At 43.9% G+C, this 22216-nt stretch overlaps 1 protein-coding gene across 1 annotated transcript in view; it reads left to right on the plus strand.

Moving 5' to 3' along the window:
- The window catches only part of LOC112230102 (metal transporter CNNM2), a 65332-nt gene that overhangs the window by 36077 nt on the left and 7039 nt on the right, over positions 1-22216 (plus strand). The window contains 5 exon segments of the mRNA XM_042310888.1: positions 13356-13499; positions 13905-14048; positions 15468-15637; positions 20905-20998; positions 21660-21722. Coding sequence (XP_042166822.1) covers positions 13356-13499; positions 13905-14048; positions 15468-15637; positions 20905-20998; positions 21660-21722 — 615 coding nt within the window.

Below are 22216 nucleotides of genomic sequence, written 5' to 3' on the forward strand. Positions count from 1 at the left end.
GTCCTCCACCACATTAAGTTGGTGTCTATTTATGAATTCATACATGGACACTTCGTGTGTGCTTTATAGACCAGTATTACCGGTTTCATTGTGATGTGGAGGAAGACTGTTAATGAGTTACGGAAGAGTTATTATGACCCTCAGTTACACGATTTGATCCGTGAAACATCCCCTGCGGATTCAACCCTGTGGTGATCTTCATGCACCATTGACCTCTGGGAAGAAGAAGCAGAAGTTAGGTCACAGGCCTTTACCGGCCCATTGGCCTCTACCAATGAGGCCAATGGTGACTTTAAAACAGTTACAGAGTTTAATGGCTGTGATAGGGGGAAACTGAGGTTGGATCAACAACATTGTAGTTACTCCAAAATACTAACCTAATTGACAGAGGGAAAGAATAAAAAATATTCCAAAACATGCATCCTGTTTGCATCAAGGCACTAAAGTAAAGTAATACTCAAAAATGTGGCAAAGCAATTCACTTTTTGTCCAAAATACAGTGTTATGTCTGGGGCAAATCCAATACAACACATTATTGAGTACCTCTCTCCATATTTACAAGCATAGTGGTGGCTACTTGTTAGATATTACTGCACAGTCGGAACTAGAAGCACAAGCATTTCGCTACACTGGCATTAACTTGTTAGATATTACTGCACAGTCGGAACTAGAAGCACAAGCATTTCGCTACACTCGCATTAACATCTGCTAAACATGTGTATGTGACAAATCAAATTTGATTTGATTTTTGATCATGTTATGGGTATGCTTGTAATAATTAAGGACTGGGGAGATTTTCAGGATAAAAAATCTACTGAATGGAGCTAGGCACAGGGAAAATCTTAAAGGAAAACCTGGTTCAGTCTACTTTCCTTCAGACACTGGAAGATGAATTCACCTTTCAGCAGGACAATAACAGTGGCCGAGTTACAGTTTTGACTTAAATCTGCTTGAAAATCTATGGCAAGACTTAAAAATGGTTGTCTAGCAATGATCAACAACAATTTGACAGAGCTTGAAGAAATTTGAAAAGAATAATGGGCACATGTTGCACAATCCATGTGTGGAAAACTCTTAGAGACTTTTACCCAGAAAGACTCACAGTGTTACGACTTCCGCCGAAGTCGGCTCCTCTCCTTGTTCGTTCGGCGTCACCGGCTTCCTAGCCATCGCCGCTCCATTATTCATGTATCCATTTGTTTTGTCTTGTTCCCTGCACACCTGGTTTTCATTCCCCAATCAATCCATGTGTATTTATTCCTCTGTTCCCCCTCATGTCTTTGTGTAAGATTGTTTGTGTTACGTGTATATGATATTGTGGATATTGTTACGTACATTACTTTTTGTCTATGTTCCGTGTTGGGCACATTTTATGTTACTTTGTGCTGTCATTTTGGACCGGAATAAAAAAGTGTGCCTGTTCACTACACTCTGCTCTCCTGCACCTGACTTCGCCTCCGATAGGTGATGTTGCCAAAGGTGAAGCTGCTAACATGTGTGAATACTTATGTCAATGAGATATTTCTGTATTTCATTTTCGATAAAATGCAAAGATTTCAAAAAAATATGTTTTCACTTTGTCATTCTGTGGGTAATGTGTGTAGATGGGTGACAAAAAAAGGCTATTGAATCCATGTTGAATTCAGGCTGTAACACAACAACATGTGGAAGAAGTCAAGGGGTGTGAAAACTTTCTGAACTTGTATGAACACACCCTCAAATAAAAAGTGACGTTCTATACTGTCGCCTCACATGAAACTTTTCATCTCAAATCCCAAAATGCAAGTGTTCAGATATACAACTTTAAATTGTAGCTTCACTGTCCAAATACATATGGAGGTGGAGTGTATGTGTATACCACAGGAGGCTGGTGAGGGGAGGACGACTCATAATCATGTCTGTAACGGAGCAGAAAGGAATGGCATCAAACACCTGGAAACCGTGGATTTGATGTACAGTATTTGATACCATTCCACTGATTCCACCCCAGACAGTACCACAAGCCTGTTCTCCCCAATTAACCAACATCCTGTGGTGTACAGGTGTGTGTGCGTGCTTATGTCTCTGTCTCTGTCCCTCTTTGTCTGTGTCTCTCAATCTGTCTCTGTGCTGTGTGTGTGTCTCTCTCTGTCTCTGTCTCTCTCTGTGCTGTGCGTGTCTCTCTCTCTGTCTCAGTCACTATCCCTCTCTGTACTGTGTGTGTGTCTCTTTCTGTTTCTGTCACTATCCCTCACCTTGCTGTGTCCCTCTCTGTGTGTCTCTTTCTGTTTCTGTCACTATCCCTCACCTTGCTGTGTGTGTGTCTCTCTGTCTCTGTCCCTCTCTGTGCTGTGTCCCTGTCTCTGTCCCTCTGTGTGTGTGTGTCTCTTTCTGTCTGTCTGTGTGTGTGTGTCTCTTTCTCTGTCACTGTGCTGTCTCTGTCCCTCACTGTATGTGTCTCTGTTTCTGTCACTATCCCTCACCTTGCTGTGTGTGTGTCTCTCTGTCTCTGTCCCTCACTGTACTGTGTGTGTCTCTTTCTGTTTCTGTCACTATCCCTCACCTTGTCCCTCTGTCACTATCCCTCACCTTGTGTGTGTGTGTCTCTGTTTCTGTCACTATCCCTCACCTTGTGTCTCTGTCTGTCCCTCACTGTACTCTGTCTCTGTCCCTCACTGTCCCTCACTGTGTGTGTCTCTTTCTGTTTCTGTCACTATCCCTCACCTTGCTGTGTGTGTGTCTCTTTCTGTTTCTGTCCCTCACACTGTGTGTGTGTCCCTCTGTCACTATCCCTCACTGTTGCTGTGCTGTGTGTGTCTCTGTCTGTCTGTCTCTGTCCCTCTCTGTTTCTGTCTGTGTGTGTGTGTGTCTGTCTCTGTCCCTCTCTGTGCTCTGTGTATGTGTCTCTGTGTCTCTCTGTGATGTGTGTGTCTCTGTCTCTGTGATGTGTGTGTCTCTGTCTGTGTCTGTCTGTGATCCCTCTGTCCCTCTCTGTCTCTGTCCCTCTATGTGCTCTGTGTATGTGTCTCTGTCTGTGTCCCTCACTGTACTGTGTGTCTCTCTTTCTGTTTCTGTCACTATCCCTCACCTTGCTGTGTGTGTCTCTTTCTGTTTCTGTCACTATCCCTCACCTTGCTGTGTGTGTGTCTCTCTGTCTCTGTCCCTCTGTGTGTGTGTGTCTCTGTCTCTGTCCTCTGTCTCTGTCCCTCACTGTACTGTGTGTGTCTCTGTGTATGTGTATCACCTTGCTGTATGTGTGTCTGTGTCTCTGTCTCTGTCCCCCTCTCTGTACTGTGTCTTTTCTGTCTCTGTCTCTTTCTGTTTCTCTGTGCTGTGTGTATGTGTGTCTCTGTCTGTGTCTCTGTCTCTGCTGTATGTGTCCCTCTCCCTCACCTTGCTGTATGTGTGTCTCTCTGTGTCACTGTGTATCTGTGCTGTGTATGTGTGTGTGTCTCTGTGTCTCTGTCCCTCTCTGTGCTCTGTGTATGTGTCTCTGTCTGTGTCTCTGTCTCTGTCCCTCACTGTACTGTGTGTGTGTCTCTTTCTGTTTCTGTCACTATCCCTCACCTTGCTGTGTGTGTGTCTCTCTGTCTCTGTCCCTCTCTGTGCTCTGTGTATGTGTCTCTGTATGTGTCTCTGTCTCTGTCCCTCTCTGTACTGTGTGTGTCTCTTTCTGTTTCTGTCACTATCCCTCACCTTGCTGTGTGTGTGTCTCTCTGTCTCTGTCCCTCTCTGTGCTCTGTGTGTGTGTCTCTCTGTCTCTGTCCCTCTCTGTGCTCTGTGTATGTGTATCTGTCTGTGTCTCTGTCTCTGTCCCTCTCTGTGATGTGTGTGTCTCTGTCTCTGTCCCTCTCTGTACTGTGTCTTTCTCTCTGTCTCTCTCTGTGCTGTGTGTATGTGTATCTGTCTGTGTCTCTGTCTCTGTCCCTCTGTGCACTGTATCCCTGTCCCTCCTGTGCTGTGTGTGTGTGTGTCTCTGTCTCTGTCCCTTCTGTCTGTGTACTATCCTGTGTCTCTGTCTCTGTCCCTCTGTGCTCTGTGTATGTGTCTCTGTCTGTGTCTCTGTCTCTGTCCCTGTACTGTGTCTTTCTGTTTCTGTCTCTGTGTATCCTGTCTGTGTCACCTTGTCCCTGTATGTGTGTGTGTCTCTTTTATGTTTCTGTCACTATCCCTCACCTCTGTACTGTGTGTGTCTCTTTCTGTCACCTTGCTGTGTGTGTGTCTCTCTGCTGTGTGTGTGTGTCTCTCTGTCTCTGTCCCTCTCTGTGCTCTGTGTATGTGTCTCTGTATGTGTCTCTGTCTCTGTCCCTCACTGTACTGTGTGTGTCTCTTTCTGTTTCTGTCACTATCCCTCACCTTGCTGTATGTGTGTCTCTTTCTGTTTCTGTCACTATCCCTCACCTTGCTGTGTGTGTGTCTCTTTCTGTTTCTGTCACTATCCCTCACCTTGCTGTGTGTGTGTCTCTCTGTCTCTGTCCCTCTCTGTGCTCTGTGTATGTGTCTCTGTGTGTCTCTGTCTCTGTCCCTCTGTACTGTGTGTGTCTCTTTCTGTTTCTGTCACTATCCCTCACCTTGCTGTATGTGTGTCTCTTTCTGTTTCTGTCACTATCCCTCACCTTGCTGTATGTGTGTCTCTTTCTGTTTCTGTCACTATCCCTCACCTTGCTGTGTGTGTGTCTCTCTCTGTCCCTCTCTGTGCTGTGTGTGTCTGTCTCTCTCTGTGCTCTGTGTGTCTCTCTGTCTCTGTCCCTCTCTGTGCTCTGTGTATGTGTCTCTGTCTCTGTCCCTCTCTGTACTGTGTCTTTCTCTCTGTCTCTCTCTGTGCTGTGTGTATGAGTCTCTATCTGTGTCTCTGTCCCTGTCCCTCTCTGTGCTGTGTGTGTGTGTGTTTCTGTCTCTGTCCCTCTATGTGCTGTGTGTGTGGCTTACTTGAGTGCTGTTGTCACCCTACACCTGGCCTAACTCGATCTATCTGGTTTACAGAGGTTATATTGGTGTGTTGTGTTGGGAAGGCACGGTTAATTACTGCAGTGGGCTAAATCAGGGTCACACAGAGTGTTTCTTGGTAGTCTTAAACAAATCTACTTTGAGACAAAAGTATACACCTCACACACATGGTTATGGGCTTTAAAAAAAAGAAGACACCTGTACCATGTCAGATATAGAATTGAAATGTATTACATTTTGTGTTTGCATCCCAATATTACACTTTATACACAACACAGAAGACTGAAATATTTTTCTGTTACAGTTTATATACGTAAATCAGTCAATTGAAATAAATTCACTAGGCCCTACATGACTACAGACCCGTAGAACTCACGTCCGTAGCCATGAAGTGCTTTGAAAGGCTGGTCATGGCTCACATCAACACCATTATCCCAGAAACTCTAGATCCACTCCAATTTGCATACCGCCCAAACAGATCCACAGATGATGCAATCTCTATTGCACTCCACACTGCCCTTTCACACCTGGACAAAAGGAACACCTATGTGAGAATGCTATTCATTGACTACAGCTCGGCGTTCAACACCATAGTGCCCTCAAAGCTCATCAATAAGCTAAGGACCCTGGGACTAAACACCTCCCTCAGCAAATGGATCTTGGACTTCCTGACGGGCCGCCTCCAGGTGGTGAGGGTAGGTAGCTGCACATCTGCCATGCTGATCCTCAACACTGGAGCTCCCCAGGGGTGCGTGCTCAGTCCCCTCCTGTACTCGCTGTTCACCCACGGTTGCATGGCCAGGCACGACTCTAACACCATCATTAAGTTTGCAGATGACACAACAGTGGTAGGCCTGATCATCGACAACGACGAGACAGCCTATAGGGAGGAGGTCAGAGACCTGGCCGGATTGTGCCAGAATAACAACCTCTCCCTCAACGTAACCAAGACTAAGGAGATGATTGAAGGCTTCTCAACAGTTTTTATCCCCAAGCCATAAGACTCCTGAACAGGTAACCAAATGGACTTACCCAGACTATTTGCATTGTGTGCCCCCCCAAGGTGCTGCTACTCTCTGTTTATCATATATGCATAGTCACTTTAACTATACATTCATGTACATACTACCTCAATTGGCCCGACCAATCAGTGCTCCCGCACATTGGCTAACCGGGCTATCTGCATTGTGTCCCGCCAACCCCTCTTTTTACGCTACTGCTACTCTCTGTTAGAGGTCGACCGATTATGATCTTTCAACGCCGATACCGATTATTGGAGGACCAAAAAAGCTGATGCCGATTAATTGGCCGATTCTTTCACATGTATTTTTAATAATGGCAATTACAACAATACTGAATGAACACTTATTTTAACTTAACATAATACATCAATAAAATCAATTTAGCCTCAAGTAAATAATGAAACATGTTCAATTTGGTTTAAATAATGCAAAAACTAAGTGTTGGAGAAGAAAGTAAAAGTGCAATATGTGCTATGTAAGAAAGCTAACGTTTCAGTTCGTTGCTCAGAACATGAGAACATATGAAAGCTGGTCGTTCCTTTTAACATGAGTCTTCAATATTCCCAGGTAAGAAGTTTTAGGTTGAAGTTATTATAGGAATTATAGGACTATTTCCCTCTATACCATTTGTATTTCATTAACCTTTGACTATTGGATGTTCTTGTAGGCACTTTAGTATTGCCAGTGTAACAGTATAGCTTCCGTCCCTCTCCTCGCTCCTCCCTGGGCTCGAACCAGCAACACAACGACAACAACCACCATCAAAGCAGCGTTACCCATGCAGAGCAAGGGGAACAACTACTAGAAGGCTCAGAGCGAGTGACGTTTGAAATGCTATTAGCGCGCGCTAACTAGCTAGCCATTTCACTTTGGTTACGCCAGCCTCATCTCAGGAGTTGATGGGCTTGAAGTCATAAACAGCGCAATGCTTGACACACAACGAAGAGCTGTTGGCAAAACGCACGAAAGTGCTGTTTGAATGAATGTTTACGCGCCTGCTTCTGCCTACCACCGCTCAGTCAGATACTTAGATACTTGTATGCTTGCATGCTCAGTCAGATTATATGCAATGCAGGACACACTAGATAATATCTAGTAATATCATCAACCATGTGTAGTTAACTAGTGATTATGATTGATTGTTTTTATAAGATAAGTTTAATGCTAGCTAGCAACTTACCTTGGCTTACTGCATTCGCGTAACAGGCAGTCTCCTTGTGGAGTGCAACGAGAGAGAGGCAGGTCGTTATTGGATCCCCCGAGCTGACAAGGTGAAAATCTGTCCTTCTGCCCCTGAACGAGGCAGTTAACCCACCGTTCCTAGGCCGTCATTGAAAATAAGAATGTGTTCTTAACTGACTTGCCTAGTTAAATAAAGGTATAAAAAAAATGTAACCGTCAAATCGGTGCCCAAAAATACCGATTTCCGATTGTTGAAATCGGCCCAAATTAATCGGCCATTCTGATTAATCGGCCGACCTCTACTCTCTGTTCATCATATATGCATAGTCACTTTAACCATACCTACATGTACATACTACCTCAATAAGCCTGACTAACCGGTGTCTGTATATAGCCTTGCTACTGTTATTTTCAAATATCTTTTTACTGTTGTTTTATTTCTTTTACTTACCTACACACACACACACACACACACACACACATACCTATTTTCACCACTATTGGTTAGAGCCTGTAAGTAAGCATTTCACTGTAAGGTCTACACTTGTTGTATTCGGTGCACGTGACAAATAAACTTTGATTTGATTTGACCTATGGATTTCACATTCAGGGCAGGGGCCCACCCACTTGGGAGCCAGGCCCAGCCAATCAGAATGAGTTTTTCCCCATAAAAGGGCTTTATTACAGACAGAAATACTCCTTAGTTTCGTCAGCTGTCTGGGTGGCTGGTATGTCTGGGTGGCTGTTATCAGATGATCCCGCAGATGAAGAAGCCGGATGTTGAGGTCCTGGGCTAGCGTGGTTACACGTGGTCTGCATTTATGAGCTGGTTAGACTTACTGCCAAATTCTCTAAAATGACGTTGGAGGCGGCATATGGTAGAGAAATTAACATTAAATGCTCTGGCAACAGCTTTGGTGGACATTCCTGCAGTCAGCATGCCAATTGCATGCACCCTCAAACTTGAGGTATCTGTCGCATGGCGTTGTGTGGCAAAACTGCACATTTTAGAGTGGCCTTTTATTTCTCCCAGTACAAGGAAAATAAAAGCAGCATCAGGTTCTTGATATTCCACACCTGTCAGGTGTATGGATTCTCTCAAATAAATTTGTGCACAAGATTTGAAAGAAATAAGCTTTTTGTGCGTATGGAACTTTTTTGCAATCTTTTATGAAACATGGGACCAACACTTTACATGATGCGTTTATATATTTTTTCAGTATATAACAAAGCTGTTTGACATAGAAACACCATATGTTCTGCTTTTTTAAATTTTTATAATGAAGAAAAATATGAATAACATTCCACAATGAGGTTAGTAGGTCATTTGACTGCAGGAAAGGGCTACGTTAACACACATTCCAGGGTTGGTTTCTACTCGATCTGCAACACCTGTGTATTTAGAGTGATTTCCCTCTGATCAACATGGAGCTGTTCTGTTTTCCAACTACCTCAGGTGCTCAGAGTAACACAGTGTAGAGGGATTGTTGCTGAAGTACTTGACTGGATAAATTTACCCCATTGAGGGACCAGAGTGAGAAAGAGAGAGATAGAGAGAGAGAGAGTCCTTAGTATTTAAACTATGCCCTATCTGCATCTAAACGACCCCACAAGCTCCAAGACAATCTGATCACACAGTAGTGACTTCGGTCAGTGAGAATATCGCCCGGGAGGGCGGGAACGGAAACTTCATTTTCTGGGCTAATATTAGCCCGGGCCGGGCCTCTGGAGGGCGGGAACGGAAACTTCATTTTCTGGGCTAATATTAGCCCGGGCCGGGCCTCCTCTGGAAAATTCCTTTTAAATGATCACTTGCTGAGAAAAGGCAAAGAATTTGTTTAGCGTTTTGGTTGACAGTATTTTGCATGGATGGGTTTTTGCCTGGTGTTACACATTACAGTGGCTTACTGTGTTAGTAGAGTATTACTAGTGTTTTATACTTACTGTCCTGTTACTGAAAGCAGATGTGGGTTACTGTTACTACTGTTTACTAGTGTTACCATCCACTCTAGTATGACTGTTACAATGGAATGACTTTACTACTGTATTATACAGTGTTACTATGTTACTGTATTACTAGTGCTATGTTACTGTTACTACTGTAGAACATTGTATTACTAGTGTTATTTTATACTGATTACTAGTACAGACTCAATACAGTCTACTGTATTACTAGTGTTACCAAGAGCTAGTGATATCACTACTGTATTACTAGTCATGTTACTACTGTATTACAGTGTTACATCACAGTAGTGTTACTACTGTTACCACTGTATTACTAGTGTTACCATCTTACTACTGTATTACTATCTTACTAGTGTTACTATGTTACTGTTACTACTGTATTACTAGTGTTACTATGTTACTGTTACTACTGTATTACTAGTTACTGTTACTACTGTATTACTAGTGTTACTTACTAGTGTCACTATGTTACTGTTACTACTGTTACTACTGTATTACTAGTGTTACTATGTTACTGTTACTGTATTACTAGTGTTACTATGTCACTGTTACTACTGTATTACTAGTGTTACTATGTTACTGTATTACTTACTAGTGTTACCATACTGTTACTACTGTATTACTAGTGTTACTATGTTACTGTTACTACTGTATTACTAGTGTTACTATCTGTTACTGTTACTACTGTATTACTACTGTTACTATGTTACTGTTACTACTGTATTACTAGTGTTACTATGTTACTGTTACTACTGTATTACTAGTGTTACTATGTTACTGTTACTACTGTTACTATTACTGTTACTACTGTATTACTAGTGTTACTATGTTACTGTTACTACTGTATTACTAGTGTTACCATCTCACTGTTACTACTGTATTACTAGTGTTACTATGTTACTGTTACTACTGTATTACTAGTGTTACTATGTTACTGTTACTACTGTATTACTAGTGTTACTATGTTACTGTTACTACTGTATTACTAGTGTTACTATGTTACTGTTACTACTGTATTACTAGTGTTACTATGTTACTGTTACTACTGTATTACTAGTGTTACTATGTTACTGTTACTACTGTATTACTAGTGTTACTATGTTACTGTTACTACTGTATTACTAGTGTTACTATCTCACTGTTACTACTATATTACTAGTGTTACTATTTTACAGTTACTACTGCATTACTAGTGTTGCCATCTCACTGTTATTACTGTATTACTAGTGTTACTATCTCACTGTTACTACTGTATTACTAGTGTTACTATGTTACTGTTACTACTGTATTACTAGTGTTACTATGTTACTGTTACTACTGTATTACTAGTGTTACTATGTTACTGTTACTACTGTATTACTAGTGTTACTATGTTACTGTTACTACTGTATTACTAGTGTTACTATGTTACTGTTACTACTGTATTACTAGTGTTACCATCTCACTGTTACTACTGTATTACTAGTGTTACTATGTTACTGTTTCTACTGTATTAATAGTGGTGCTAGTGTTACCGTCTCACTGTTACTACTGAATTACTAGTGTTACTATGTTACTGATACTACTGTATTACTAGTGTTACTATGTTACTGTTACTACTATATTACTAGTGTTACTATGTTACTGTTACTACTGTATTACTATGTTACTGTTACTACTGTATTACTCATGTTACTGTTACTACTATATTACTATGTTACTTACTACTTTACAGTTACTACTGCATTACTAGTGTATTACTAGTGTTACTATGTTACATCTCACTAGTTATTACTGTTATTACTAGTGTTACTATCTTACTGTACCATTTCACTGTTACTACTGTATTACTAGTGTTACTACTACTACTGTATTACTAGTGTTACTACTGTTACTACTGTATTACTAGTGTTACCATTTCACTGTTACTACTGTATTACTAGTGTTACTATATCACTGCTACTACTGTATTACTAGTGTTACTATCTCACTGTTACTACTGTATTACTATTGTTACTATGTTACTGATACTACTGTATTAGTAGTGTTACTGTGTTACTGTTACTACTGTATTACTAGTTTTACTATCTCACTGCTACTACTGTATTACTAGTGTTACTATCTCGCTGTTACTACTTTGTTACTAGTGTTACTAACTTACTCACTGTTACTTTCTGAAAGCTTTTATTAAGTTGCAAACCTCAAAGCATATACCCAGTATGTTCATACATATCATATGGTAAAATAAAAAATAAAATAATTAATGACATTTTCTCAGTACTTTGTTGAAGCACCTTTGGCAGCGATTTAAGCCGTGAGTCTTCTTAGGTTATGATGCTACAAGCTTGGCACACTTGTATTTGGGGAGTTTCTCTCATTCTTCTCTGCAGATCCTATCAAACTCTGTCAGGTTGGATGGGGAGCGTCGCTGCACAGCTATTCTCAGTTCTCTCCGGAGATGTTTGATCGGGTTAAAGTCCGGGCTCTGGCTTGGGCCTCTCAAGGACATTCAGAGACTTGTCCTGAAGCCACTCCTGTGTTCTCTTGGCTGTGTGCTTAGGGTCGTTGTCCTGTTGGAAGGTGAACCTTTGCCCCAGTCTGAGCAGGTTTTCATCAAGGAGCTCTCTGTACTTTGCTCTGTTCATCTTTGCCTCGATCTTGACTAGTCTCCCAGTCCCATTCCGCTGAAAAACATCCCCACAACATGATGCTGACACCACCATGCTTCACCGTAGGGATGGTGCCAGGTTTCCTCCATACATGACACTTGGCATTCAGGCCAAAGAGATCAATCTTGGTTTCATCAGACTAGATCATCTTGTTTCTCATGGTCTGAGAGTCCTTTAGGTCCCTTTTGACAAACTCCAAGTGGGCTGTCATGTGCCTTTTACTGAGGAGTGGCTTCCGTCTGGCCACTCTACCATAAAGGCCTGATTGGTGGAGTGCTACAGAGATGGTAGTCCTTCTGGAAGGTTCTCCCATCTCCACAGAGGAACTCTGGACCTCTGTCAGAGTGACCATCGGGTTCTTGGTCACCTCCCTGACCAAGGTCCTTCTCCCCTGATTGGTCAGTTTGTCCGGGTGGCCAGCTCTAGGAAGAGTCTTGATGGTTCCAAACTTCTTCCATTGAAGAATGATGTGGCCACTGTGTTCTTTGGGACCTTCAATGCTGCAGGACATTTTTGGTCTGTTCCCCAGATCTGTGCCTCGACACAATCCTGTCTCTGTGAGCTCTATGGACAATTCCTTTGACCTCATGGCTTGGGTTTTGCTCTGACATACACTGTCAACTGTGGGACCTTATACAGACAGGTGTGTGCCTTTCCAAATCATGTCCAATCAATTTAATTTACCACAGGTGGAATCCAATCAAGTTCTAGAAACATTTAAAAGATGATCAATGGAAACAAGATGCACCTGAGCTCAATTTTGAGTCTCATAGCAAACGGTCTGAATACTTATGTAAATTAATTATTGCTGTTATTTAAAAATAAAATAAAAATTTGTTGCAAAAATGACTAAAAACCTGTTTTTTCTTTGTTTTTATGGGATTTTGGATGTAAATTGATGAGGGGGAAAAAATAGTTAATCAATGTTAAAATAAGGCTGTAACTAACCAAATGTGGAAAAATGAAGGGGTCTGAATACTTTCCGAATGCACTGTATATGCCCTGATGGAATATCCCAGATGTGAAATACTGTATTGATGTATGATGTGTGCTTTATTACTTTATGCAATGTATCATTAAGCCATAAGGCCTGGGGAGGTGTGTTATGTTGCCAAAATACCACGGCTAAGTGCTGTTCTTTTGCACGACAGAACACAGAGTACCTGGATACAGCAAGCGGAATATTGGCCATATACTACACACCTCTAAGATGCCTTATTGCTGTTATAAACTGTTTAACAATGTAAAAAAAAAACATTTTTTGTCATACTTTCAGCCAATCAGCATTCAGGCCTCGAACCACCTGGTTTATAATTAGTGATATATTGCATGAACAGAGAGTACTTGACCTCTATCCTCTGAGTGTTCAAAAAGACCACCGTGTTCATAAGTTGACCTTTATAGCGTTGGAGACAGAGGCTCTTGCTGCACTTTATCATTATGACCCAAAACTTTACAACCTCTTAAATGTGTGTTCTGTCTCTCTATCTCTTTCTATCGCTGTCTCTCTATCGCTCCTTCTGTGTGTGTGTGTGTGTGTGTGTGTGTGTGTGTGTGTGTGTGTGTGTGTGTGTGTGTGTGTGTGTGTGTGTGTGTGTGTGTGTGTTGTTAGGTAAATCCCACCTGGCCATAGTTCAGAGGGTGAACAACGAGGGTGAGGGGGACCCCTTCTACGAGGTCCTGGGCATCGTCACCCTGGAGGACATAATCGAGGAAATCATCAAGTCAGAGATCCTGGACGAGACAGACTTGTACAGTAGGTGCCCAAACTATTTACTTCACGCACATTTTACTGAAATGAAGGGGTATCAATGTTTTCATTTTGAGTAACTTGAACCTGTTACCAGACTACTACCACTGTATTATCTGCTGTAATGTAAGGTGCTACTGCAAAGGCTTAGCTTCCAGGCATTTTACATCGTTGTTATGTTACGTCCAGTAATGTTTCAACGGCAACTCTGTTTCCCCCATTTTTTGTCATTTTAAATTGTACACACGTTGTCCATAGGGAAAGAATATATTTGCTTGAAAATACATTCCTTTGAGTAACTAAAGTTTATTCACCCTTGTACCTAGGAAATGCACTATCAAAGTCAGCTTACAATTTCTCCCTTTTCCCAAAAACTATTTCTCCCCTTTCATCCCATTTTTCTCCCCTCAGCTGACAACAAAACGAAGAAGAAAATCACCCATCGTGAGCGGAAGCAGGATTTCTCAGCCTTCAAGCCCAACGACAGTGAAATGAAGGTTAAAATATCACCTCAGCTTCTGCTGGCAACCCTGCGTTACCTAGCAACAGGCAAGTGTGCACACTGCGTTGCTGCTTGACTTCCCCCAGTGTGCCCTCAGAACCCTGACTGTGGAACGTGTGTGTGTGTGTGTGTGTGTGTGTGTGTGTGTGTGTGTGTGTGTGTGTGTGTGTGTGTGTGTGTGTGTGTGTGTGTGTGTGTGGAGAGGGCGAGAGTGTGTGTTTGTGTGTGTGTTTGCGACAAGTGAATGCGTGTGTGTGTTTGTGATGTACACGTGGGTGTTTGTCTGAGAGGAAACACTAGGCCTCTGAGGAGCGCTGCATGGGATGTCTGCACAGACTTTATATGGCTCAGTCTGAAAACATGGCCGACTATTTGCTTGCGTGTCATGTTCTCATCGGTTGGGAGACTGTAGCATTTAGCTTGGAACACATACCACAATTCGGTTACACTACTTTCACAATGACATCACTTTCAACAGTTTGGCTGATTGCCGGGGTTCTCACAGAAGGCATGTCTACATGTCCGCATGCCAGACCTTTATTCACATATGCTTGAAATTCTTGATTGAGATGTGCTTGATTGAGCTTGCCTAGGGCAATGAGTCGAATGGAATAGTCCCCAAAGTGCAAACCCCATCCCATCTGGCACTTCAGGCAGGCTAAAGCTAAGGCTAAAGCTCAAAGCAGAACATTAGATCCAGATCAATATATGGCTGTGGTGCCAAGTGTTTAAAAGATTTTAAATACTATTAGAAAAATCCCATGGAACGTACAACCGGAACCACCGTGGAATGTCCCAGCTAGCTACCAGTAGTAGAGCACAGGTGATTAAAATATGTTGCATTTGTAGGGGATTTGGTGAGAACTTTGACCTAGCGAGCTGCTAAGCAAGCTGTGGCCCCGCTGGCCCCTCTAACGGGACTTTGGCTATTAGCAGGGCCAGTCCCTACCGTAGTGTGTTGGAGCAAGCTGCCAACTGAGACATATCACCACACTCTGGTGTCAGGGGCACGATTGGTTAGCCTTTGTTACCTTGACCAATGAGAAAAATGATAGAGTATGGGGAGAATCAGGTTGAGCCTGTGTGCGATACACGTGATTATAGTCAATTTACCGTAGATAAGGTGATAATGAGGTGATATGTTAAATGCATTAGAGGGAGTGAGTTTTTTCATGGAATTCTATTGTTGATATGGTATTGTAGGGTATTACATCACAACATCTTGTGTCTTACCACTGCATCATATTGTCTTGTACAATGTTATATCTTACTATATTGGTCAATTTGTTCTTAAATTATGTCTCTCTCTCTCTCACTTTCTCTCTCCCCCTCTCTTTCTCTCTCTTTCACTCTCTCTCCCCCCTCTCTATAACCTCTCTTTCTCTCTCTCTCTCTCTCTCCCTCTCTCTCTCGATAACCTCTCTCCCTCTCTCTCTCTCCCTCTCTCTCTCTCCATCCATCCCCCTCTCCAGAGGTGGAGTCGTTTGGGCCGGTGCAGATGTCAGAGAAGATCCTGCTGCGTCTGCTAAAACACCCCAACGTGATCCAGGAGCTGAAGTACGACGAGAAGAACAAGAGAGCACCGGAGCACTACCTCTTCCACAGGAACAAGCCTGTGGACTACTTCATACTCATCCTGCAGGTCAGTACTGAGCCACGCCATTGGGCCAGGGTTTAGTACGGGGCCACGCTATTGGGCCAGAACCAGGAAGATGAAACACTACAATCACTTAACTGTTGTATTTGTCTTTCTTGCACTCACAAACACTGATTTTGCAGATAGCAGATATTTTACTTGCAGTGATTGAGATGCTGTATGTAGTTATACAATGACAGCAATGACAAATGTAGAGCAGGGCCACGCTATCGGCCCGGGTCAGAAATGGGCCACGCTATCGGCCCGGGTCAGAAATGGGCCACGCTATCGGCCCGGGTCAGAAATGGGCCACGCTATCGGCCCGGGTCAGAAATGGGCCACGCTATCGGCCCGGGTCAGAAATGGGCCACGCTATCGGCCCGGGTCAGAAATGGGCCACGCTATCGGCCCGGGTCAGAAATGGGCCACGCTATCGGCCCGGGTCAGAAATGGGCCACGCTATCGGGCCAGGTCAGAAATGGGACACACTATCGGGCCAGGTCAGAAATGGGCCACACTATCGGGCAAGGTCAGAAATGGGCCACACTATCAGGCCAAGTCAGAAATGAGCCTTGCTATTGGGCGACGGTCACTACACTCTTCAGCTGTGGTTACACCTTGCATTAACATGTAGTTGTCACCATCCGACCAAGATGGAGATTTGTTGCGTCTACACATGGTAATAAAATGTGTCTGTTATCTGCCCACTACATCCGTATTGTGACCAGATTCCTTGGTCCCTCCCTCGATGCAAAATTATCCAACCTGACTTGAACCTCCCCTTACGAAACGAGCTGTATCAATCGACAGAAAACAGCTAACTTTTTATACTCTTTATACTCATTATAGCCCAATACCTTGTCCAGCTCTGAATAAAATGGGCATTGGGTTTTCCCGTTCCCACTCCAGTAGGCAGTTAGTTTATAATGAAGTCCATGATGTTAATTCTGGAGGAATTGTCAAGGTATCGTTACCCATAATTACTACCTCAACAGGCCAGTGCGATTTATCTTTAGAGGATGGGACAACAATTTGTTGGACAAATTTCTAAGCTTTCGTGGTCAGGATTCGTTTACACTTCAAGGATATCCGTACAAGATGCGTCTTTGACTTCCTCCGGTGGTCAGGAAGGTCAAATCACAATCAGTTCACAATGCGTCTTTTGATTGTCTACACCTGTCGACAAGTGTGGGCACAATCAGAATGTTGACAAGATCAGGACAACTGATGCATGTTAGAACCAGGTCTAAAAGACGCTTTAGGAAAAAAAAGTGCTATCTAGAACCTAAGCGGTTCTTCAAGTGTCCCTATAGGAGAACCCTTTTTGTTTCCAGGTAGAACCCTTTTGACTTCCATGTAAACCCTTTCCACAGAAGATTCTACCTGAAACCAGAAATAGTTTGTACCTGGAACCAAAAAGGGTTCTCATATGGGGATAGCTAAATAATATTTTGGAACCCTTTCCCTAAGAGTGTAGGCCAGGAAGGGGATTGGCAGCTATTAAACAAAGCAAGGAGATTTTCCACGAATTATAAACAAGAGTGAGATTTGCCATCGAGTCAGGGTGGCAACATGAGGGTGATGCAAGTTGGAAGTGATGCTGCAAGTACCTGTTTTAAAGGCCCAGTGCAGTCAAAAAAAGTGCATTTTCTGTATTTTATATATATTTCCGCACTATGAGGTTGGAAAAATACAGTGAAATTGTGAAAATGATGATAATGCCCTTTTAGTGTACGGTAAGCGCTGTTTTTGGTAGGATGGAGTTTTGACCTGACTGGTGACATCATCAGGCGGTAAATGAGTTGATAGCCCAATAAGAGAGTTCCAAACCTCTCTGCCAATTAACAGCTAGTTTTCAGTTTTCCCCTCGCAACTCTGACCACTCCCAGACAGTCCAAGCTAAATTCTTGAGAAATTGCTCTTTACTAAGAAGCTACTTTTGTTTCTTTTTGACCATTTTAATTGAAAACAATCACAGTAAGGTCCTTAATTGTTAACAAGAAATGATTTTATATTGAGATAAACACGTCTGCATTGGGTATTTCATCTTTAAGAGAAAGTGTTACTGTCACGGGTGTCGTTGGAAGTTGACCAAAGTGCAGCGTGGTAAGCGTACATTTTATTTTATTTTAAAATGTCGCCAACAAAACAAGAAACAACCGTGACGCTTACAGGGCTAAGTGCCACCAGCTGAGTTAACTAACCACACTGAAAGGAGGGAAAAAGGGCTACCTTGATTCCCAATCAGAGACAATGATTGACAGCTGTCCCTGATTGAGAACCATACCCGGCCAAAACATAGAAATAAAGAAACATAGAATGCCCACCCCACATCACACCCTGACCTAACCAAATAGAGAAATAAAATGGCTCTCTAAGGTCAGGGCGTGACAGTACCCCCCCTCAAAGGTGCGGACTCCGACCGCAAAACCTGAACCTATAGGGGAGGGTCTGGGTGGGCATCTATCCACGGTGGTGGCTCTGGTGCGGGACGTAGACCCTGCTCCACCTCTGGCTCACCCCGCTTTGGTGGTGGCTTTGGTGTGGGGACCCTCGTTGCGGGCCCTGGACTGGGCACCCTTGTTGCAGGCCCCGAACTGGGCACCCTCGTTACGGGCCTCGGACTGGGGGCCGTCGCCGGAGGCTCCGGACTGAAGGATGTCGCAGGAGGCTCCGGACTGGAGACCGTTGCAGGAAGCTCCGGACTGAAGGATGTCGCTGGAGGCTCTGGACTGGAGGCCGTCGCTGGAGGCTTCGTGCCATGGATAATCACTGGAGGCTTCTTGCCATGGATCATCACTGGAGGCTTCGTGCCATGGATCATCACTGGAGGCTTCTTGCCATGGATCATCACTGGGGATTTCTTGCTATGGATCATCACTGGAGGCTTCTTGCCATGGATCATCACTGGAGGCTTCTTGCCATGGATCATCACTGGAGGCTTCTTGCCATGGATCATCACTGGAGGCTTCTTGCCATGGATCATCACTGGAGGCTTCTTGCCATGGCTCATCACTGGAGGCTTCTTGCCATGGATCATCACTGGGGACTTCTTGCCATGGATCATCACTGGAGGCTTCTTGCCATGGATCATCACTGGAGGCTTCTTGCCATGGATCATCACTGGGGACTTCTTGCCATGGATCATCACTGGAGGCTTCTTGCCATGGATCATCACTGGGGACTTCTTGCCATGGATCATCACTGGAGGCTTCTTGCCATGGATCATCACTGGGGACTTCTTGCCATGGATCATCACTGGAGGCTTCTTGCCATGGATCATCACTGAAGGCTTCTTGCCATGGATCATCACTGGAGGCTTCTTGCCATGGATCTTCACTGGAGGCTTCTTGCCATGGATCATCACTGGAGGCTTCGTGCCATGTATCATCACTGGAGGCTTCTTGCCATGGATCATCACTGGAGGCTTCTTGCCATGGATCATCACTAAAGGCTTCGTGCCATGGATCATCACTGGAGTGGAGAGACACACAGGAGGCCTGGCTCTGGGAGCAGGCACAGGACTCACCAGGCTGGGAAGACATACAGGAGGCTTGGTTCTGGGAGCGGGCACAGGATACACTGGGCCGTGGAGGCGCACTGGAGGTCTCAAGCGTAGAGCCTGCACAACCCATCCTGGCTGGATGGTTACTATGGCCCGGCACGTGCGGGGCGCAGGCACAGGACGCACTTGGTTGTGCAGAAGCACCGGAGACACATTGCGCAGAGCCGGCGCAGGGTATCCTGGGCCATAGAGACGTACTAGCGGCCAGATGCGCTGAGCCGGCACCCTCCGACCTGGCTGGATGCCCACTCTAGCCTGGCCGATGCGTGGAGCTGGAAGGTAGCGCACCGGGCTGGAGACACCTTGCGCTCCACCTCGTAACACGGTGCCTGACCAGTACGGCGCTCGCCACGGTAAGTGCGGGGAGTTGGCTCAGGTCTCCAACCTGACTCAGCTGTGTGCCCCCCACCTAAAGAATTGGAGGGCTGCCTCTCGTGCCTGGTCCGTTGCCGTGACTCCTGGTAGCGAAGTCGTTCCTCCCTTGCTAGCCTGTTTTTCAGCCTGTTTCCATGGCAGGGTATTGTCCCCTGCCATAACCTCCTCCCATGTCCAAGATGTCCTCCATTCTCTCTTCTCCCCGGGCCCAGGATCCCTGCTCCTCCTGGCCACACTGCTTGGTCCTTGTGTGGTGGGTAGTTCTGTCACGGGTGTCTTTGGAAGTTGACCAAAGTGCAGCATGGTGAGCGTACAGTTTATTTTATTTTATAATGTCGCCAACAAAACAAGAAACAACCGTGACGCTTACAGGGCTAAGTGCCACAAACAAAGTTAACTACCCACACTGAAAGGAAGGAAAAAGGGCTACCTAAATATGACAACGATTGACAGCTGTCCCTGATTGAGAACCATACCCGGCCAAAACATAGAAATAAAGAAACATAGAAAACAAAACTTAGAATGCTGACCCCACATCACACCCTGACCTAACCAAATAGAGAAATAAAATGGCTCTCTAAGGTCAGGGCATGACAGTTACAGATGGATTGGCTGAAATGTTGCAGCATGCAAATAGGAAATTTACTTTGTGGACGTAAAAGCCCCAATGCAGGCGTTTTTATATCAATATCAAATCACTTCTGGGTAACAATTAAGTACCATGCTGTAATAGTTTTCCATTAAAATGTTTAAAAATAAACAAAAATAACTTCTTTGCAAAAAAAAAATCTCAAATTTCTAGGACGGTCTGGGAGTGGTCTGAGTGGGGAGGGGAGGGCACTCGAAAAAACAAAAACTAGCTGTTATTGGCAGAGAGGTTTGAACTCTCTTTGTTATTGGTCTATTAACTTATTTACCTTATTTACCTTAACCAGGCTAGCTGAAACTCCACCCATGCTAAACCCTGCTTGATGAGATTATATTTTCAACCAGTAACTATCAGGAAATAACATGGATCACAGTTTCGTCAGCTGTTGTACAATATGATACAAAACACAGGGAGAACAGAACGCACTGGGCCTTTAAAAGAACGTGAAGTAGATAGTCATCTCACTGCGAAGGAGAGATTTGCCTGAATATTGTTCAAGGTGTGAATTCTGAAATGTTGTTACGCTGTTCAGTCAATGCCTCGACTATAAATAATGCTACTAAAACAAAAACACATTGTGATTTTACTATAGCTGATGATCAAACCTCTATACCCCGCAGTACTTCTCAACTGATCTGAGTCTTCTTCAGACTCTTACGCAGAGTGTGTTGTGTTCCTCTGCAGGGGAAGGTGGAGGTGGAGGCAGGGAAGGAAGGGATGAAGTTTGAAGCAGGAGCGTTCTCCTCCTATGGGATGATGGCTCTCACCACCTCTCCAGGTAAGACTTGCTTGTGTACCGACGTGTCAATGGCTGTGTCTAAAATGAGGTCCTATAAATATTCACTGCAGTACACAACACTTTTGTCCAGAACCCTACGTCCCTATATAAAACTACTTTACCAAAATACTACATTGTAGTCTATAGGCACCTACCATGTATATTTCAGATTTCCCCAATTCCCTCCTACCCATCATGCTTTGGCAGCTATTGAGACATGGGCTAGATCCAGGATGACTGGTTTAGAAATAGTAAAGAAACAGTTTATCAGTAACCAAGTGAATTGACTCATATTGAAATAAGGTATGACACATTTTTTTGTGACGCAGCCTCTGTATTTTCTCAGTTCATTCAAACTTCCAGTCAGGCGCTAGTAGGATCTCAGAGACACCTGCTGGTGAGAGGGCAGAATTACACCCTCCTCATCAAAAAGGTTGTCACTGTAGTTTGGTTTATGGAACATAGAGCACATGCTTATGAGATTATGTATTTTGTCATATTTTATCACAGACCCTCTTTCAATGTGCTTGGATGGCACGTTGGTTGTTTTTCAGGACACGGTGTACGACGGTAACGTTATACAATTATTTCACTTGTGGGCTTTGGTGATGGATTTTTCCGTGTGTGTCTCCCTTCTCTGTCGTCCGTCTCTCCTCGCCAGTCCCTCTCTCCCTGTCTCGTACCTTCGTTGTCAGTAGGGCTGAGTCCCTAGCAGGATCTCCAGGTATGATAGTCCTCTCTTTCCTGTCTGCCTGCCTGCCTGCCTGCCTGCCTGCCTGCCTGCCTGTCTGTCTGTCTGTCAACCTGTCTGTCTGTCAACCTGTCTGTCTGTCTGTCCATCCCCCCTATCCCTCTATCTCTCCATCTCTCCTCACATCTAATATAACTCTTCCATCTGTCTATCACCCATTGGGATGAGTGTACACTTCACCTAAGCCTGGTATTTACCGGTATCAAAACTGCATGATGTGTTGTGGACATAGGAATGAATTCTGGACCTGCTGGTCATGAGTTTAAATTCTTTGAGAGCGGGATTTTCTTGTGCCACATAGCAAGAATACTTTGAGCATGGTTTGTTACATGTTTGTGTATTAAATGCATTTCCTACTTACTCTGTCCTTATGTTTGCTTTGCATATTAAATGTTGTTCTGCATGGATGTTTAACAAGGGAGGACGTACCTATTGTTTTGGACTCTGAAGGATGTCTGTTACTGTGT

This window comes from Oncorhynchus tshawytscha, linkage group LG32, assembly GCF_018296145.1.
Source record: "Oncorhynchus tshawytscha isolate Ot180627B linkage group LG32, Otsh_v2.0, whole genome shotgun sequence".
Classification (NCBI taxonomy): Eukaryota; Metazoa; Chordata; class Actinopteri; order Salmoniformes; family Salmonidae; genus Oncorhynchus; species Oncorhynchus tshawytscha.